Source organism: Tenrec ecaudatus, chromosome 14, assembly GCF_050624435.1.
Source record: "Tenrec ecaudatus isolate mTenEca1 chromosome 14, mTenEca1.hap1, whole genome shotgun sequence".
In the NCBI taxonomy this organism is placed as follows: domain Eukaryota; kingdom Metazoa; phylum Chordata; class Mammalia; order Afrosoricida; family Tenrecidae; genus Tenrec; species Tenrec ecaudatus.
In genome coordinates this window covers 125,884,676-125,899,895 of record NC_134543.1, presented here as the reverse complement: position 1 = coordinate 125,899,895, position 15,220 = coordinate 125,884,676, and the positions used below count along the sequence as shown (strand labels likewise).

Here is a 15,220-nt window from a genome sequence, read left to right as displayed (position 1 = left end):
CCCTGACAGTCGGGTCAGAGGAGCTGTGGTGCTACTTTGGTTATGCTTTGGGCTGTGAACCACAGCCAGCAGCTCCATGCCAGGGACAAAGATGGTTTCTGCTCCCTAGAGGTACCGTCTTGGAAACCCACCCAGCTGGCTCTTCCCTGCCCTACAGGGTCGCTGAGTCAGAAGTGACTTGATGGCAGGGAGTTGTTTGTGGACCACGGATTCTGTCACTACTGGACTATATGAGGCTAAGGAGGAAGCTCTGAAACCCTTTCTCCTCTCCCTCTCCAGTACCTGCTCTGAGTGCCGGCCATGCGCATATACAGCACCTGGGTCTTGCTTTCTAAATACCGATTCTCCCACGGAAAGCAACCAAGACTCCCTGCAGAAGTGCCTGATGCCAGGCCAGGGCAGCAGGCAAGATGCTCAGTGATGGGGCACGTTAAAAAGACACGGACATTTGGGGCAGTTTAAGGGTCAAAATAACTCAAAGCAATGGATTATAAGTTTAAATACCGTATATACTCGAATATAAGCCGACCCGAGTATAAGCTGAGGTACCAAATTATTACCTGGGAAACCAGAAAAACTGATTGACTCGAGTATAAGCCTAGGGTGGGAAATGCAGGATGTTAACTAACACAGAGACCAGAGGAGAGAGACGGAGCGCAGCCACAGACACACCCTTACCAGTTCAGCTGCCCGCGTAAGTGAATCGCTACAGGTGCTTCTGCGAATTGGAGCCGTCCACGTCATTGGACGGCTCTGATTGGTTAGATGTGAGCAAACAAACATTCAAAGCCCTGCAGTGTCAGGGGCCTTTGAATGAACAGCAGAGGAACAGCAATCACCTGCAAGATGTTACACCTCATTAGGGTACCATTACCATTGACCCGTGTATAAGCCAAACCCCAGTTTTTCAGCACGTTTTTAAATTACTTCAAAGAACTTCACCAATTATTTGCAGGGAAAACAGTATGCTGGTGAAACCTGACGGCTGTCAATTTAACCAAGTCAACATCAATCGCCATCAATGGGATCAACTGAGCAGCATCACATACACCACCTTGTGAAACACTACTCAAGTTGTGGAAACAATGAGATGAACCCAAATTGTGGAACATTCTACAAAATAACTGGCCTGTATTCTCAGGAAATGTCAAGGTGATGAAAGACAGAGCAAAGCTAAGGAACTTCCGGATTAAAGATGACGAGACAGTTAAGTGTCACCCATGTCCAGGATATTACTGGGACAAGAGCCCACTGAAGTGGGGACCATGGACCAGGTAACAGAAGCACAGCACAGTGCTAGCATGAGTAGAGGCTGCAGACCCGAAGCTGTGGTGCTAAGGCAGGCGTGCGAGAACGTCCTTGTCAATACGGAAATGCATCCAGCCGTTTCTGAGAGAAAGGCCCCGCTAGCTGCAGCCGCTCTGTCATTCTGAAAGACAACACTGAGGCGGAGGGAAGCCCCGGGGCAACAAGCACTCAGGACAGGCTGTCTGGGAGTCCATGTGTGAGATTATGTTAAAACTACAAAAATATCAAGAATTCAACGAGGGATGAGTGAGAATTATGGTACAGTCACTCGCTAGAGGCCTTGAAATTATATAGACATTTAAAACTACAGGGAAAAAGGCTTACAACATGTATTATGTTGAATGATCAAAGCAAGGTACAAAATAGTTTTTGTGTAACATCACAACAATATAAAAACAAGCATATAAAAGATTGGAGGGTAAAATCAAAGGTGATAATATATTGGGACAGCAGGAATAGATTCAATGACTTAAAAAACAAAACACCCCAAAAAACCCCACCAAAAATCCAAAATAAACCCCACTGACACAGATTCTTGGCACCTTTCCTGTCAGGGCAGTGTTCTCAATGTCTCCCTGTTTGTGCCTCAGGCTGCCCCTCCCCACACCCTAACCACCACCAAAAAGAACTGACAGAAGGGGCACTTCTGGGATGGGTTCTGTTGCTGCTGAGCCTGGTGGTGGGGCTGGGAATGGCGTGAGTCCCTGGAGGGCAGTCACCAGGTCTGGCTGTGCCTTCACGCCCCTCTCACCAGCACAGCTCAAGCAGGAGTGGACCACTACTGAGGGGGGCAGCCCGGTTGATCTGAGACGCAAGTTCCTCTGTTCAGATGAGCTCAGACACAGCTTCCATGGCCTTGGCATTTCAGACACATTTGATGGGTGGCCAAGAGGGCTTGGACCCAAGTCTTTGCCTCAGAAGGTAAGACAGCCCAGGGCAGCTTAGGGTGTCAGAGCAGGTACAGAAGAGATTTGCTTCCCGTGCAGATGAGTTTTGCCCCTCTCATTCTGTGACCCCGCCCCTACAGGAATCAGAATGAGGAAGACAGGAGACCCTGAGAACCGAGAGCTGAGGGAGGCAGAGAGAACATCTCCCAGGTCAACGCCTGGGGAGAGAAACCGACTAGAGCCGGGCAACTTCTGGTCTGGACCTCCGTCCCCACTGCTGTCCAGGTTAAAGCAAAAAGTTACCACCATCTGAGTCATGTCACCTGATTTGAAATTATTTTATTACATAATCTTTTCATGGCACCGTCAGGAGTAACAGAAAACGTTATTCCCTGTTCCTAAACCACATCCTGAAAAATAAACATTTCTCTTCATATATTTATATCAATACCGACTTCTATCCCATAATTCCACCACCTATTGTAGGTCTTTGCTTAAAGCAGGAAACTATTCTCTTAGGTAAGAAAATATATATGGAAGCTAAATAAAACACAGTTCGAGTGACTGGGAGAGCTGGCTGTCGGGCAGAGAGGATGGGGTTAAGTCTGGGCAGGATGCAGCACTGGTTCCTTCAGAAGTGGAGGCGGACAGTGTATAAAAAGGCAGCGTCAGGCAGGTGGGCTTGGTGTCCGTGGTCCATTAAGAGATGGCTTTTGCCTCTGGAAGGAAGGCTTCCCAATACTTTGCCAGCTGCAAAGAAGTGGGGACAGTAAGCCAGAGCCCCCATCTAGTGGCAGAGCGTGAGCTAGGACGCTCCCCAGGCACCTCAGCCAGCCAACGGGAGCTGGGGCAGAGCTGAAGAAGTGCTGCACCTAGAGCAGGCCCTGGGCAGCCCGGCCAGCCCCAGTCACCACCCTGTCCTCAGCAGCCCTCCCAGACTTCAGGGGAGGAGCACTTCTTCAGCTCTAAGGGCAGGCCAGGGACATCGCTGAAGTCAGCCTTGCTTCGGGCCCAGAAGGAGCCTTAGTGGAGTCCACAGCTTTGTCCAGGCTCAGGCAGCGCCTCCCACTGGGGGCAGGTGTTCACACGCTGATGGGCGCCTGGATCTCAAGAGGGCCAGATGGAGCCATGGACCACGGGTTACAGGGAGCAAAGAGGGTGGGCGGGCCTCAAAAACTAACTTAGCACAGGTTAGCACAGCAGCTGGGTCGCCTTCCTGCTGAGCAAAAGGCCCTCGTCGGAGCAATAGGGCTACTACCTTTAGATATTGCCAGTCCTCAGAAGTGGTGCCAGACCACCTACCTCTCACCCAAGCCCTAAACAGGCAGCTGCTTCAGGAGCGGGAGAGAAGACAACAGTCATGCACACATGCGTACCTGCTGCTGTGAATGCAGGAGTGTCTCCAGGTACTTGATCACATGGCTTTTGAAGTCCTTGGATTTCTCTTTCTACAGGAGACAGAATTCGACACCGTCCTGTTGTTTACAATGCTGACCGAGGCGAAGCATGGCCTCAGAAAGCAGAGAAGCTGGAATAGCTTCCAATCCCAGCCAAAGAGCCTCTGCCAAGGTGGGAGTATGAGGGAGGAAGGAAGTGAGGGAGGAAGGAGGGCAAAGGACTAGAGGGGTCCATGGCAGCTGCATACTTTGCTTTATAATTAAGAACTCTGGTTCCGCAAGGAGCTTCAGAGTCACTGCCTCAGGAGAAAACACACACACACACACACACACACAGTAGGATTCACGTGTTCACCATGAATGCCAAGTCACTGGCACTTCCCTACTCAATATGCCTGGACAAAACCAACAACACTATTAAACAGGACCTGGATACTGGGATGGAGGATCTTCTCTCTCACCTCAAATCGCATCACTTCTTTTCGAACCACTGTTGAAATTCTTTCAAAGTCCCTTTCATACTGAGTCACCCGTGACTCCCACTGGGAAGAAGAGAGAAAGAACTGCTTAATATTATGGCATCATCATTAAGCTTTTAAAAAAATTAATCATTAAGCCTTTATATCTGCATAGCAGCTCTACCTATGAGACCTCAATGGCTCATTTTGTCTGTCTGTCCCTCTGGGTGAGATCAGGAATCACATGGGGATGCAGCACATAAGTTGGAAGCCCACTTTAGGAGAAAGATGCCGTGTGCCTCACAAGAAACGGGTTCACTCTCAACAGGGGGGCACATCAGAATTGGGTAGAGAGCTTTTCAGAGACCCATGCCAGGACTCCACCTCCAGGAACTGCTCTGGGAACTCTGGGGTGGAGGAGAAGGAGAAGGGCCAGGCCTCCGCAGGCTTGGTGCCATACTCAAGGCTTGCCCATAAACCAATACCTTCATTGACTGCTGTGGGTTTCTGAGCACCTGGGTGGGATGGGATCCAAACTCCTCTCGAGGTAGAAGCGCAGCTGTGCTGAGCTGCTCTGCAGGGGACTCACCTCTGAGATCTCGTCCTTGGCCAGCTGTAGCTTGTCAGGCTTGTTGGCCCACAGCAGCCGGGCCTCAGCCTCCCGCTTCTTCTGCAGGGTTGCTTGAGCGTCCTGCCAGCGCTGCCATGCCTTCATGCGATGGTCAAAGGCGGCCTGGGAGGGGGAGGGGCAGCGGGAGCACAACCAGCCCGTCAGGAGCTCCTCCGGCTCTGCCCCAGGAAGCTCTCCCAGCAGCTGTGCCACGGAAGGACTGAGCAAGGGCAGCTTCCGCAGCCATGGGTTAGTGCCCAGCTGAGACGTGTAATGTCTAAAAGCTAAGCTTGGGTACCACTCGTCCCCAAGCTCCCAGGAGGCCACTGCCATGCTGCTTCATGCTACTCCCAGTGCTGGATGGCTGGGCTCACAGTAGCCAATGTCCTAAACTATGGCTTCTGAACTGGCGCCCTCAGCTCCATCAGTCCCGGAGTCCACACCCTTTTGCTGGGTGCCTGCCAAGTGCCAGGAGCTAAGAACACAGTGGAGGATGGAGCATACACAGGGCCACCTTCACGACACTTGGAATTTAACGGAAGAGGCCACTAGCACACTGATCATTACAATCACAGGAAAATGGGTCTTCGCCTGGGAGATGGCAAGGACGACCATCATGAGGAAGCCACCTTTAAACGAAGATCCAGATAGTACGACCACCACAGAGACTTCCTCCTTTCATGCCAACACTACCCTCAACTTCCTGAAATGATCCCGGCCTCCAAGAAGCTCCCTCGGGGTTCTTTGCTGGGTTTCTTCGTTTGCAAGCCCCTATCCAGGAAAGGGCAGTAGCCGGGCTAAGTAAGCTGCAGCCTTCCATCATCTCTGTGGGCTTCCAGGCCTCACCAGGCAGCCTGGGTCTGTGCACCGGCCAGCTCTTGGCTCTGCTCCATTTGTTTCTGGTTTGATAAAAAGTCCTCCGTAAGCTTTTAGGCCGCCTAGTGGGGACCTCTGCCCAAACCCACACTGCAGGGAGAGACTCAGCTCCCCTGAGACTCCCTGAGACTTCCTTCCACCTGAAAGGGCTAGGTCAGAGTTGACGCCCAGTTAGACTGAAGCCTAATCCCTTGGGCTAACAGAGGTTCAGCTCCTGGTTCAGTGGAAAGCAGAAACTCTCAGGATCACGAGGTCTCTGAGGAAAGGCCAGCACACGGAGCTCGAGTCTAGGTGGCCCCTCACTCTCCTACAGACAGGCTCTCTTTCAACCTGGGGGTTCAGAGCCAAGAGTTGTGTTCTCCGGAGAAGCCCCTAAGGAACGCTCTTCTCTGAAAGCCTCCTCCAGACACTCCCTGGGTTGGCACTGCAGGCTACACAGCCTGACTTCACAAAACCAAACTCACTGAGTTTGTCGTTGAGTCAATGTTGAATCACAGCGACACCCTGTGGGTTTCCAAGGCTGTAACTGTTTACAGGAGTAGAGCGCCCAGTCTTTCTCCTGTGGAGCTGCTGGTGGTTTTGAACTGCGGACCTTGTGGATTTCAGCCCAACATGAAACCACTGTACTACCTGGGCTTCTTAAACAGCCGGACTACTTCTAAGAATTCCACAAGAGGTATATTTCAAGCCTCTATCCCTGGCATTAGCAGCAGAGAGAGGACACTGAGCTGTCTCGCAGGCTGTAGTAAACAGCTGCACTGCAGAGGGAAGGCGCGCCCTGGAGCAGCCCTGTTCTCCACACAATGCAGGAGTGCCCTGGAGAGGGGCGGCTCTGTTTCAATGTAGGGCCTCACACATCCTGATCCCAAGCCAACTCCGGTACAGACTCAGACTTTTATAGGGCCGGTGCCAGGTTCCGTTCCTTCTGGGCTCTTTTATCTCAGGGAAGCTATGCGAGAGCAAATACCACTGCCCGGTCAAGCTTCCTTGGCTGCCCTGAGAGGTTATGGGAAACCAGATTACCCTGATCACCAGGAGACCCAGGGAGGTGCTGGATCTGAGGGGCAGGCTTCAGTGTTGTTACCAGTGTGGTCAGCACAGCACACAGAGGGCTCTGGAGACAAAGTTCTCAGCCTCCTGGTCACACTCCTCCAGGCAATGCCAAGCCCGTTCCAGGGAGTTACCTGGCTGTCCACATTGGAGAGACAATTGGAAGCCAGCAAGGGCTCTGAGCCGCCGCTTACTGTTAAGGAGCAATGACCAGAGGGCTGAGGAAGTCACTGTTCCAGGGGGCCGAAGACAAATTCTGTACTAAGCCTTGCTGAAGAGAGGAGCAGAGGTGCCATCCAGCTTCGACTTAAGGAGCACCTACTTGGAAACTCAGGGGTGGGCTTTTCTCTCAGTGCGTCCAGGAGACAGCCTGTGGGCCTCATGATGGCTCCGGACGACTAGCAAGAGTGAAGTACATGGTTTGGTTTACACTTGTCCTCTCAACAAAAGTTAGAACAGTTGCACTCTCTAGAAGCTGAGATGGGAGAAAACTGGATGGGAAGGAGGACAGCCCCGAAGAACACACTGATTAAACCAAGGGGCCGAGAAGGGGCGAGGAAACAAGCTTACACGGACTATGGCCAGGAGGCGAATGTAGTCGCTCAGGAGCTCAGCCAGGAGGAAGAAGTCACTGTTGGCCTGTTCCTGATGAAGCTGCTCGATTTTTTCTTCCACCTCGGCCAGCTGGGAGAGTGCCCGTGACAATGCCGTGTTGTCCTCGGAGCTCCCGAGCATGGCTAGACTCTTTGCAAACTGGGCTGTGTTCAGCGCTAGCTCTGGAAGGAGGGAAAGACAGCAGAGGCTCCTCTGATCTCACAGGCAGCCGGCACCATGTGGCATGTTTAGCAGTGCTCCCATGGTATGTCTGGCTGTGGTGAGTGGTAACCAGCTACTGTCACACCACAGTCAACAGCAAAGGAGGGGAGTGTATGACCCATCGCCCTACAGGGGCAACACTGGAGACACAGTGTGGGAACTGCCCGCGATCTGATCCCACCACACCGAGGCAAAACATTAAGGGGGTGCAACAGAACAGCAAGGGAACAGAGGAACAAGCAAGAAGGAAATACAAAAATAGACTTTGGGGCCAGGGCTTGGTGCCCCAATAGACTGGACTGGAAAACACTCCTAAAGGCCAACAAACAGTCCTTGAACTAACTACAAGCTTTTCTTTCTTGTTTTGTTTTTGTCATTGTTTTGTTTTGTTGCTTGGTTTTGCTCTGTCTTGTTTTTGTGCATGTTATTATTTCCGCAGGTCTGTCTGGACTGGAAAACACTCCTAAAGGGCAACAAACAGTCCTTGAACTAACTACAAGCTTTTCTTTCTTGTTTTTGTCATTGGTTTGCTTTATTTTGTTGCTTGGTTTTGCTCTGTCTTGTTTTTGTGCATGTTATTATTTCCACAGGTCTGTCTAAATAAAATAGGCTGGATGAACAATCTGGAGGAGAAAACAATGGGACCGACAGTTCCGGGGGGACATGGGAGAAGGGGAGATAGGGGGAAAGGTAGTGGTGTTAACAAACCCAGGGACAAGGGAACAACAAATGATCCAAATCGGTGATGAGGAGGGTGTAGGAGGCCTGGCAGGGCGGGATCAAGGGTAATGTAACCAAGAGGAATTACTGAAACCCAAATGAAGACTGAGCATGATAGTGGGACAAGAGGAAAGTCAAAGGAAATAGAGGAAAGAGCTAGGAGGCAAAGGGCATTTATAGAGGTCTAAATAAAGGCATGTACATATATAAATATATTTATATATGAGGATGGGGAAATAGATCTATGTGTATATTTATAGATTGAGTATTAAGGTATCAGATGGACATAGGGCCTCCACTCAAGTATTCCCTCAATGCAAGAATACTTTATTCTATTATACTGGCATTCCATGATGCTCACCTTCCCAATACGATCACTGAAGACAAAGCAGGTGAATAAGTAAATGAGGTGAAGAAAGCTGATGGTGCCCAGCTATCAAAAGAGATAGCGTCTGGGATCTTAAAGGCTTGAAGGTAAACAAGCAGCCATTCAGCTCAGAAGCAACAAAGCCCACATGGAAGAAGCACACCAGCCTGTGTGATCAAGAGGTGTCGAAGGAATCAGTTATCAGACATCATCAGAACAAAAAAATCTTATCATCATGAATGAGGGGAGGGGGAGTGTGGAGTCGAGACCCAAAGCCCATTTTTAGGCCACTGGACATCCTCCCCTTACAGAAGGGTCTCGGGGAGGAGATGAGCCAGTCAGGGTGCGATGTAGCAACGATAAAACATACAACTTTCTTCTAGTTCCTAAATGCCCACCCCACCCACTATCATGATCCCAATTCTACCTTACAAATCTGGCTAGATCAGAGGATGTACATTGGTACAGATAGGAACTGGAAACACAAGGAATCCAGGGCAGATGATCCCTTCAGGACCAGTAGTGAGTAACGATAATGGGAGGGTGGAGGGAGGGTGTGTTAGAAACGGGGAATCGATTACAAGGATCTACATATAATCTCCCTGGGGGATGGACAACAGAAAAGTGGGTGAAGGGAGACATTGGGCAGGGCAAGATATGACAAAATAATAATTTATAAATTATCAAGGGTTCATAGGGAGAGGGGAGCGGGGAGGGAGGGGGAAAAATGAGGAGCTGATGCCAGGGGCTTAAGTGGAGAGCAAATGTTTTGAGAATGACGAGGGCAATGAATATATAAATGTGCTTTACACAATTGATGTATGTATGGATTATGATAAAGAGTTGTATGAGCCCCTAATAAAATGATTTAAAAAAAAGTTGGGGACTGTACCTGCCTACTGGAGCACAGTCAAGAGGTACCGGCCTTAAGTTTCACTAGGCTAGACAGACAACACAGACAAAAGGAATGATTGGTATTTCTAAGCTAGAGCTCGTGAGCTGTGTGAGAGGGCGTGTACAGAGTATAGGCTTGCACATGCTACAGAGGGGTCGGCAAGCCTTATCTATAAAGGGCCAGACGGTGAGCATTCAGGTTTCGTGAGTCACCTACCTAGCTCCCTCCACACATCTTTTATCCACACACACTGGCCTCAGGCTACTGGTCTCCTGCCTGTTTAGCATTCTGATGACTGGCATATTTAAGGCAGAGAAGGAAAGCATTGAAACCTGGCACATTTTGGTAGCTTTTAAGGCAGTATCACTACAGAGAGGTGAAGGAAAGTAGGAGACCTGAGGCTTCCCCACTTTTCCATATTGCTGCGTTGACCATGTGGCGAAAGCACTGATATCATTCTGGTTGTAAGCCACCAACTCAAAACACAACCCGTACCAGATACCCATGTGCCAGATCACGCGGTACCTGGGATGGCTTCTCTACAAAGCATGGTGCCCACAGTGGCTGGAGTTGTTTCCTCCCAGGAAATGCAGGGCATATCTTTGTGATCTGAACATCAAAGACCAGGTGGACTGAGCATTTCAACTTGGATGGCTAAGAGTTGGGCACAGCATGCCCTTGTGTCCCCAGCTCACCAGAGTCATGCCCCTACCCGTCTCCCCCGCTGCAAGTGCAAGTCAGAGGCGGTTACCTTTCCTGTGGGTGACCAGAGCTTCTACCACAGCATGGAGCCTCCGCAAGCGCTGCTCCTCACCCTCTACCTCCTGGAGCTTCTCTTCAAACCACTGCAACACAAGCCCAGACTGTTTCTAGGGAAAGGCAGCTGCTGCCACAAGGAGAGCTCGGTTTGTCTTTAGCAGTGAGAAACAAGGACCTTTCAGGGCTGCCCCCCCAGGAGCCTGGGGAGAGGGGAAGGGCGCGGTGTTGTCTGAGGCCTGGGTGCTTACAATGTCCGATTCGTTCATCTTGATGGTCATTTTGCTGACTGCGTCCGTGGCTTTGTTGAACATCTTCAGGAGACCAGCGCCACTCAGAGTCTGGGTACCCACAGCCCGCGGCAGCTACAAGAGCAAGAAGGGAGGGATGGGAAGGTAGCTGCTGCCCCTATTTGAGGTTCAGAACAATTAGTATCCATCAGATGGGCCCAAAACATGCCAAACAAACTATCTGAACAGGAGATTGTTTTCAAAGTCACAGCTAACACGTAAATTAAATTTTTAAAAAGGTGAATGGAACCACCATATTATTCAGTTTTTGACATTGTAGAGCATAAAAAAAAAGACTGCTATGTGGCCAGGCGACCTGATGTTGAGATTTTCTGTCCACTCAGGCTTAAATACGAAACAAACTTGTTCCAAGTCAAGAGTCCCTTTGGCAGAGCCCACTGCACACAGAGGACTTGAAAGGCCTGCAGGGACTTCAAGGTTGGGCTGTGAGCTCATTCTGACTTTCCTCGGGGAACAAAGGCCCACGGACAAGAGCTCAGTTTATTCAGACGGAGGCAACTTTTAGGGATGACCTAGAAAGGCCAAGTGTGCCAAACATTTATAAAGAATGTGTTTGGTTCCCCTTGCCTGGGACTGAGCAGACCAGGCTGAAACGCTAGACTTCAGTGCTCAGGACCCCAGGGCGGGGGCGATTTTACCTCGCAGGGGACATGTGATAATGCCTGTAGACGTTTTTGGTGGTGATAACTGGGGAGGGAACACATACTACTGGCTTCTAATAGGCGAAGGTCGGGATGATGGTAAGCATCCTACCATGCATGGGAAAACCCCCATAGCAGAAAATTACCTGGAAAAAAACAAAACAACCAACTATCTGGTCCAAATAATGCCACCAGACAAACTCTGCTCTAGGGAGAAGTGGAAAGGAGAATGGATTTAGGGAAGCCTCGAGGATACATGAAAAGTTGATAAAGCATTTTCACGTTAAAAGTTTATTTTGAAGAAAAAAATCTCATATGCCTAGGGCCACCATTTTATTCATTCGAGACCTCTAAGTTGTTGTTAGGTGCCCTGACCCATAGTGACCCTGGTAAACAGAACAAAACACTGCACCGTGTTCACGGCTGTGTCTGTGTGTGTGCCTATTGATGCAGCCGCTATGTCAATATCTGTTCTTTTTACAAAGCAACAGCCTTGTGATATTACTTATTTCCAATTCCGTTTCTTTCCTCGGAGGTCAAACACTGTTTTATTCTGTTTCTTTGATCTTCAGTGCTTACATGTTCCCACAGCTGTTGTTTATATAATATTTATGCTTTGCTTTTCATAGTTCTTCTTAATACATGCTTTCAAGTACAATCACTTCTCTATACTTTGTTTATGATGAGAATAAAGTACTTCTTGCATTGATATATTTCACTTAAATCCCCAAGTGTTAGCAATTGGGCTTTCTCCAATTTTTCACAATCCTGAATAGCCTGTGCAAAGCCTGCCAAGTACGCGGTCTACTTCAATAAAGCACGTGGCTGCATGGCAGGTCGATGGTCTGTGGGCATTAGTTTTTAGCCAATGTCCCTCAGCTCCTAGCACAAATACAGGCATTCAATTTGAGCCACATAGTACCCTATGACAAGATATATCAAGGATTTACTAAACACACTGCTGTGTTTATCTAATAAGACAGAACTAGGTTGCAATTTGACCTCTATAACCCTCCCCACCAACCCCCACCCCCAGCAAGGTACATCTTTCATTCCAAAGGTTGAGCAAATACTCCTTACTGTTGAGGGCTTATAAAGATTTGATACAATATGGCACGAGGCTATAAACCTGCTAAATGCACAAGTATTTGTTGACTACACTAGTTCTGCTTGCTACGAGCAAATGAAAATGAGGAAACGCCTGTGTGCAGCACTGACCTCTTCCTTTTCCAAGAACTCCCTGACGCCAGGGTCCTGTAACAGGGTGGGGTGACTCACAACCCTCTGCAGGTACCTACAGAGCAAGCAGTCATCATCAGGTCGGTCAATCGGCTTCACACGAGTTTGGGAATCACAGTTCTGTTGGGAGGGGGCTATCTTATTCATTCCTTTACAATGTCCTTAGATAAGACACTTAAGTAAGACTCTGACTGTATCTACATTCAAGTTCATGGTCTTCATGTTTCCAAGAGGCATTCATATGATTGTCCAGGAAGAAGATACGCAATCTTCCCATTCAGGATGAGGGGAAGCCCATCTGTCCCGAAGGTGGGGAGGCAGGGACTCAGGAAAGAGGAAGGGCCGCATCTCCACTGACTGGAGTCAAAATGTCTCAAAATCAAGCCTGTTTCAGTTTCGCACGTGTCTGCATGTTACTCAGGAAACTGGCTCCTGTTTGTCAGACTTACCTTTCTAGGGCAGCCCTTCGTTTTTCCAGAAATTCTGCAGAAGAAGAATCTTCCTTCCCAACTTTCACTTTTGTCATTCCTGAAATAGAATTTAAAAAAATCATAAATCATGAAAATGATGTTTGCTTAAAAAATAATGCCCACTGGAAGAAAGGCAGCGAGGACAGTGCTACAAAAATACAGCCACCAAAGAAGGTAAACAAATGGCCAATACACATGGAAACTGTTCCTCGTGAGCAATCAGGAAGATGCAAACCAAAACCACAAAGAGATATGTCCCTGCCACTAGAATGGCTTTGATAAGAAAAGGGAAAACTACAAGTGATGGGGAGCGATGACAAAGTCGGGGCTTTCTCCAGTGGGAGAGCTGCTGTGGAAAGCAGTCTGGTGGCTCCTCCAGAGCGAGACAGAATGACCATAGGACCCAGCAATGCCACTTGTGGCTGTGGACGCCAGAGAACGGAAATGGGACCTCGAGCAGAAGGTGTACAACAATGTTCACGACAGTGCGAGAGCCAAGAGGAAACACAATCTAGCCATCAATGAATATACAGGCTGCATTAGGATGAACCTTGAAAATACTATGCTGAGTAAAATAATTCAGTCATAAAAGATAAACATTGTACAAAGAAAAAAAGATAAACATTGTATAATCCCACTTAAATGAATTCTCTAAAACAGGCAAACAAACCAAAGTTTTCGTGGCTACCAGGAACCAGAAAGAGTGGACAAAGGCAGTTGCTACTTAGCAGACACTGGAGTATTGTCCACGACGGTAGAATAAATGGTGATAGAAGCACCACAAGATGAATGCGATCAATGTCACTGAATTGTACAAGTAAAACATTTTGAATTGGCAACTATTTTGATCACACACACATGCAAGTGGGGCTTCAAAGAGTTTGTGAAAATATGCAATTAAAATGCAATTTTCCACATACTTTTTGAAGACTGTGTGTGTATTTACTACAATTCAAAAGCAACAACAGAAAACCAAAACCAACAAAGCCAAACACAACATAAGGTCACTTCCGTGAGCAAACGCGAAGAGAGGTTTTTACACGAGTCATTCTTTATTCGTCTGAGTGCTGGAGGCTCCACACTGAGACGTGCGGCACAAGCCTCTGTGCCATGGGACTCTGCGTAGCAGTTAATAAGTGTCAATGGATGTTCCCGCCCATCTCAAACAATTTAGTGCATTCAACCTGGAAGGATCATTTAAGATTCCTGAACACAAATGAAAAACAAACACACAAAAAAACTCTGGAGGCTGAAGCCAAGAGCCTCGGTGGGAAGAGACCACATCAAAATATACAATTCTCTACAATTCTCTAGGCCTCAGGTAACTTACAGGAAAACATAACCACAAGTTATTTTACACTGGTGATCGAAGCACTCTCATTGAACTAAGCAATAATTACATTAAAGAAGATAAAGGAAAAAAATCCAAGTGGGATTACAGACCACAATCTTACCAATTAGGCTCTTCTCAGGCGGAGGCGGGACAATAAAACCATTCTGAGCGTGTTTCTCTGAAAGCTTTTCATAAAGACCCAGAAAGTCACTAAATCTTCTTTTCACTGAAAACTGTTTACTTCTGAACATTGGTAAACTCGTCTGGCGACAAAAACAAAGACACAAGACAAATTCATTCCAAGTGGGATAAATGAGTATCTTGAGAGCCATCCCAGAAATACAGCTCCCAGATCCCTGCCTCTCAGCAGCTTGGCAAATATCTTCTCCAAATAATCCTTTTATTGGGGGCTCATACAGCTCTTATCACAACCCATCCATCCAACCATTGTGTCCAGCACATTTGTATATATGTTACCATCATCATTTTCAAAACAATTTTTTTCTAGTTGAGCCCTTGGTATCAGTTCATTTCCCTCCCTCCCTCAGGAACTCTTGGTTATTTATAACATTTTCCCATGTCTTACAGCGACCGCTGTCTCCTTCCACCCACTTTTCTGTTGCTAGTCCCCCTAGCTATAGCCCCTTTGGCAGTATGGGGAAGCCCTTCTCAGAATGAATCTAAATGCATAAAATAAAAATAGATAGAATCACAAGGCAACCACTTAAATTCAAATACATTTTCACCTCCAGGTTAAGGGGTCTTTCTCTAAAGAAATAGATGTGAAAGTCTAGCTTAATATAAGAATTCCACAGTCATTTATAATCTCTTTATCCTAAACTGATCTATTAAGGCGGTGGTTCTCAACCTGTGGGTCACCACCCCTTTGGGGGTCGAACAACCCTTTCACAGGGGCTGCCCGATTCCTAACAGTAACAAAATTAGAGTTATGAAGTAGCAACGAAAATTATTTTATGGTTGGGGGTCACCACCACATGAGGAACTGTATTAAAGGGTCATGGCATTACGAAGGTTGAGAACCACTGTATTAAGGGTATTAGCTCAAAGACTGTCTAAACAGTGGTG

At 48.0% G+C, this 15,220-nt stretch overlaps 1 protein-coding gene across 2 annotated transcripts in view; it reads right to left on the bottom strand.

The window, feature by feature from the left end:
* Positions 1-2,512: 2,512 nt before the first annotated feature.
* The window catches only part of SNX1 (sorting nexin 1), a 40,768-nt gene continuing 28,060 nt past the window's right edge, over positions 2,513-15,220 (bottom strand). The window contains exons 6-16 of one of the 2 annotated variants that reach the window (XM_075531923.1): positions 14,256-14,397; positions 12,781-12,859; positions 12,311-12,386; positions 10,392-10,505; positions 10,136-10,229; positions 9,910-9,993; positions 7,157-7,362; positions 4,640-4,783; positions 4,054-4,134; positions 3,572-3,643; positions 2,513-2,945 (exon numbers count right to left, since the gene is read on the bottom strand). In XM_075531923.1, coding sequence (XP_075388038.1) covers positions 2,895-2,945; positions 3,572-3,643; positions 4,054-4,134; positions 4,640-4,783; positions 7,157-7,362; positions 9,910-9,993; positions 10,136-10,229; positions 10,392-10,505; positions 12,311-12,386; positions 12,781-12,859; positions 14,256-14,397 — 1,143 coding nt within the window. In that variant the 3' untranslated portion in view covers positions 2,513-2,894. The remainder of the gene's footprint in view (positions 2,946-3,571; positions 3,644-4,053; positions 4,135-4,639; positions 4,784-7,156; positions 7,363-9,909; positions 9,994-10,135; positions 10,230-10,391; positions 10,506-12,310; positions 12,387-12,780; positions 12,860-14,255; positions 14,398-15,220) is intronic. The other variant, XM_075531924.1, reaches the window with a different exon arrangement.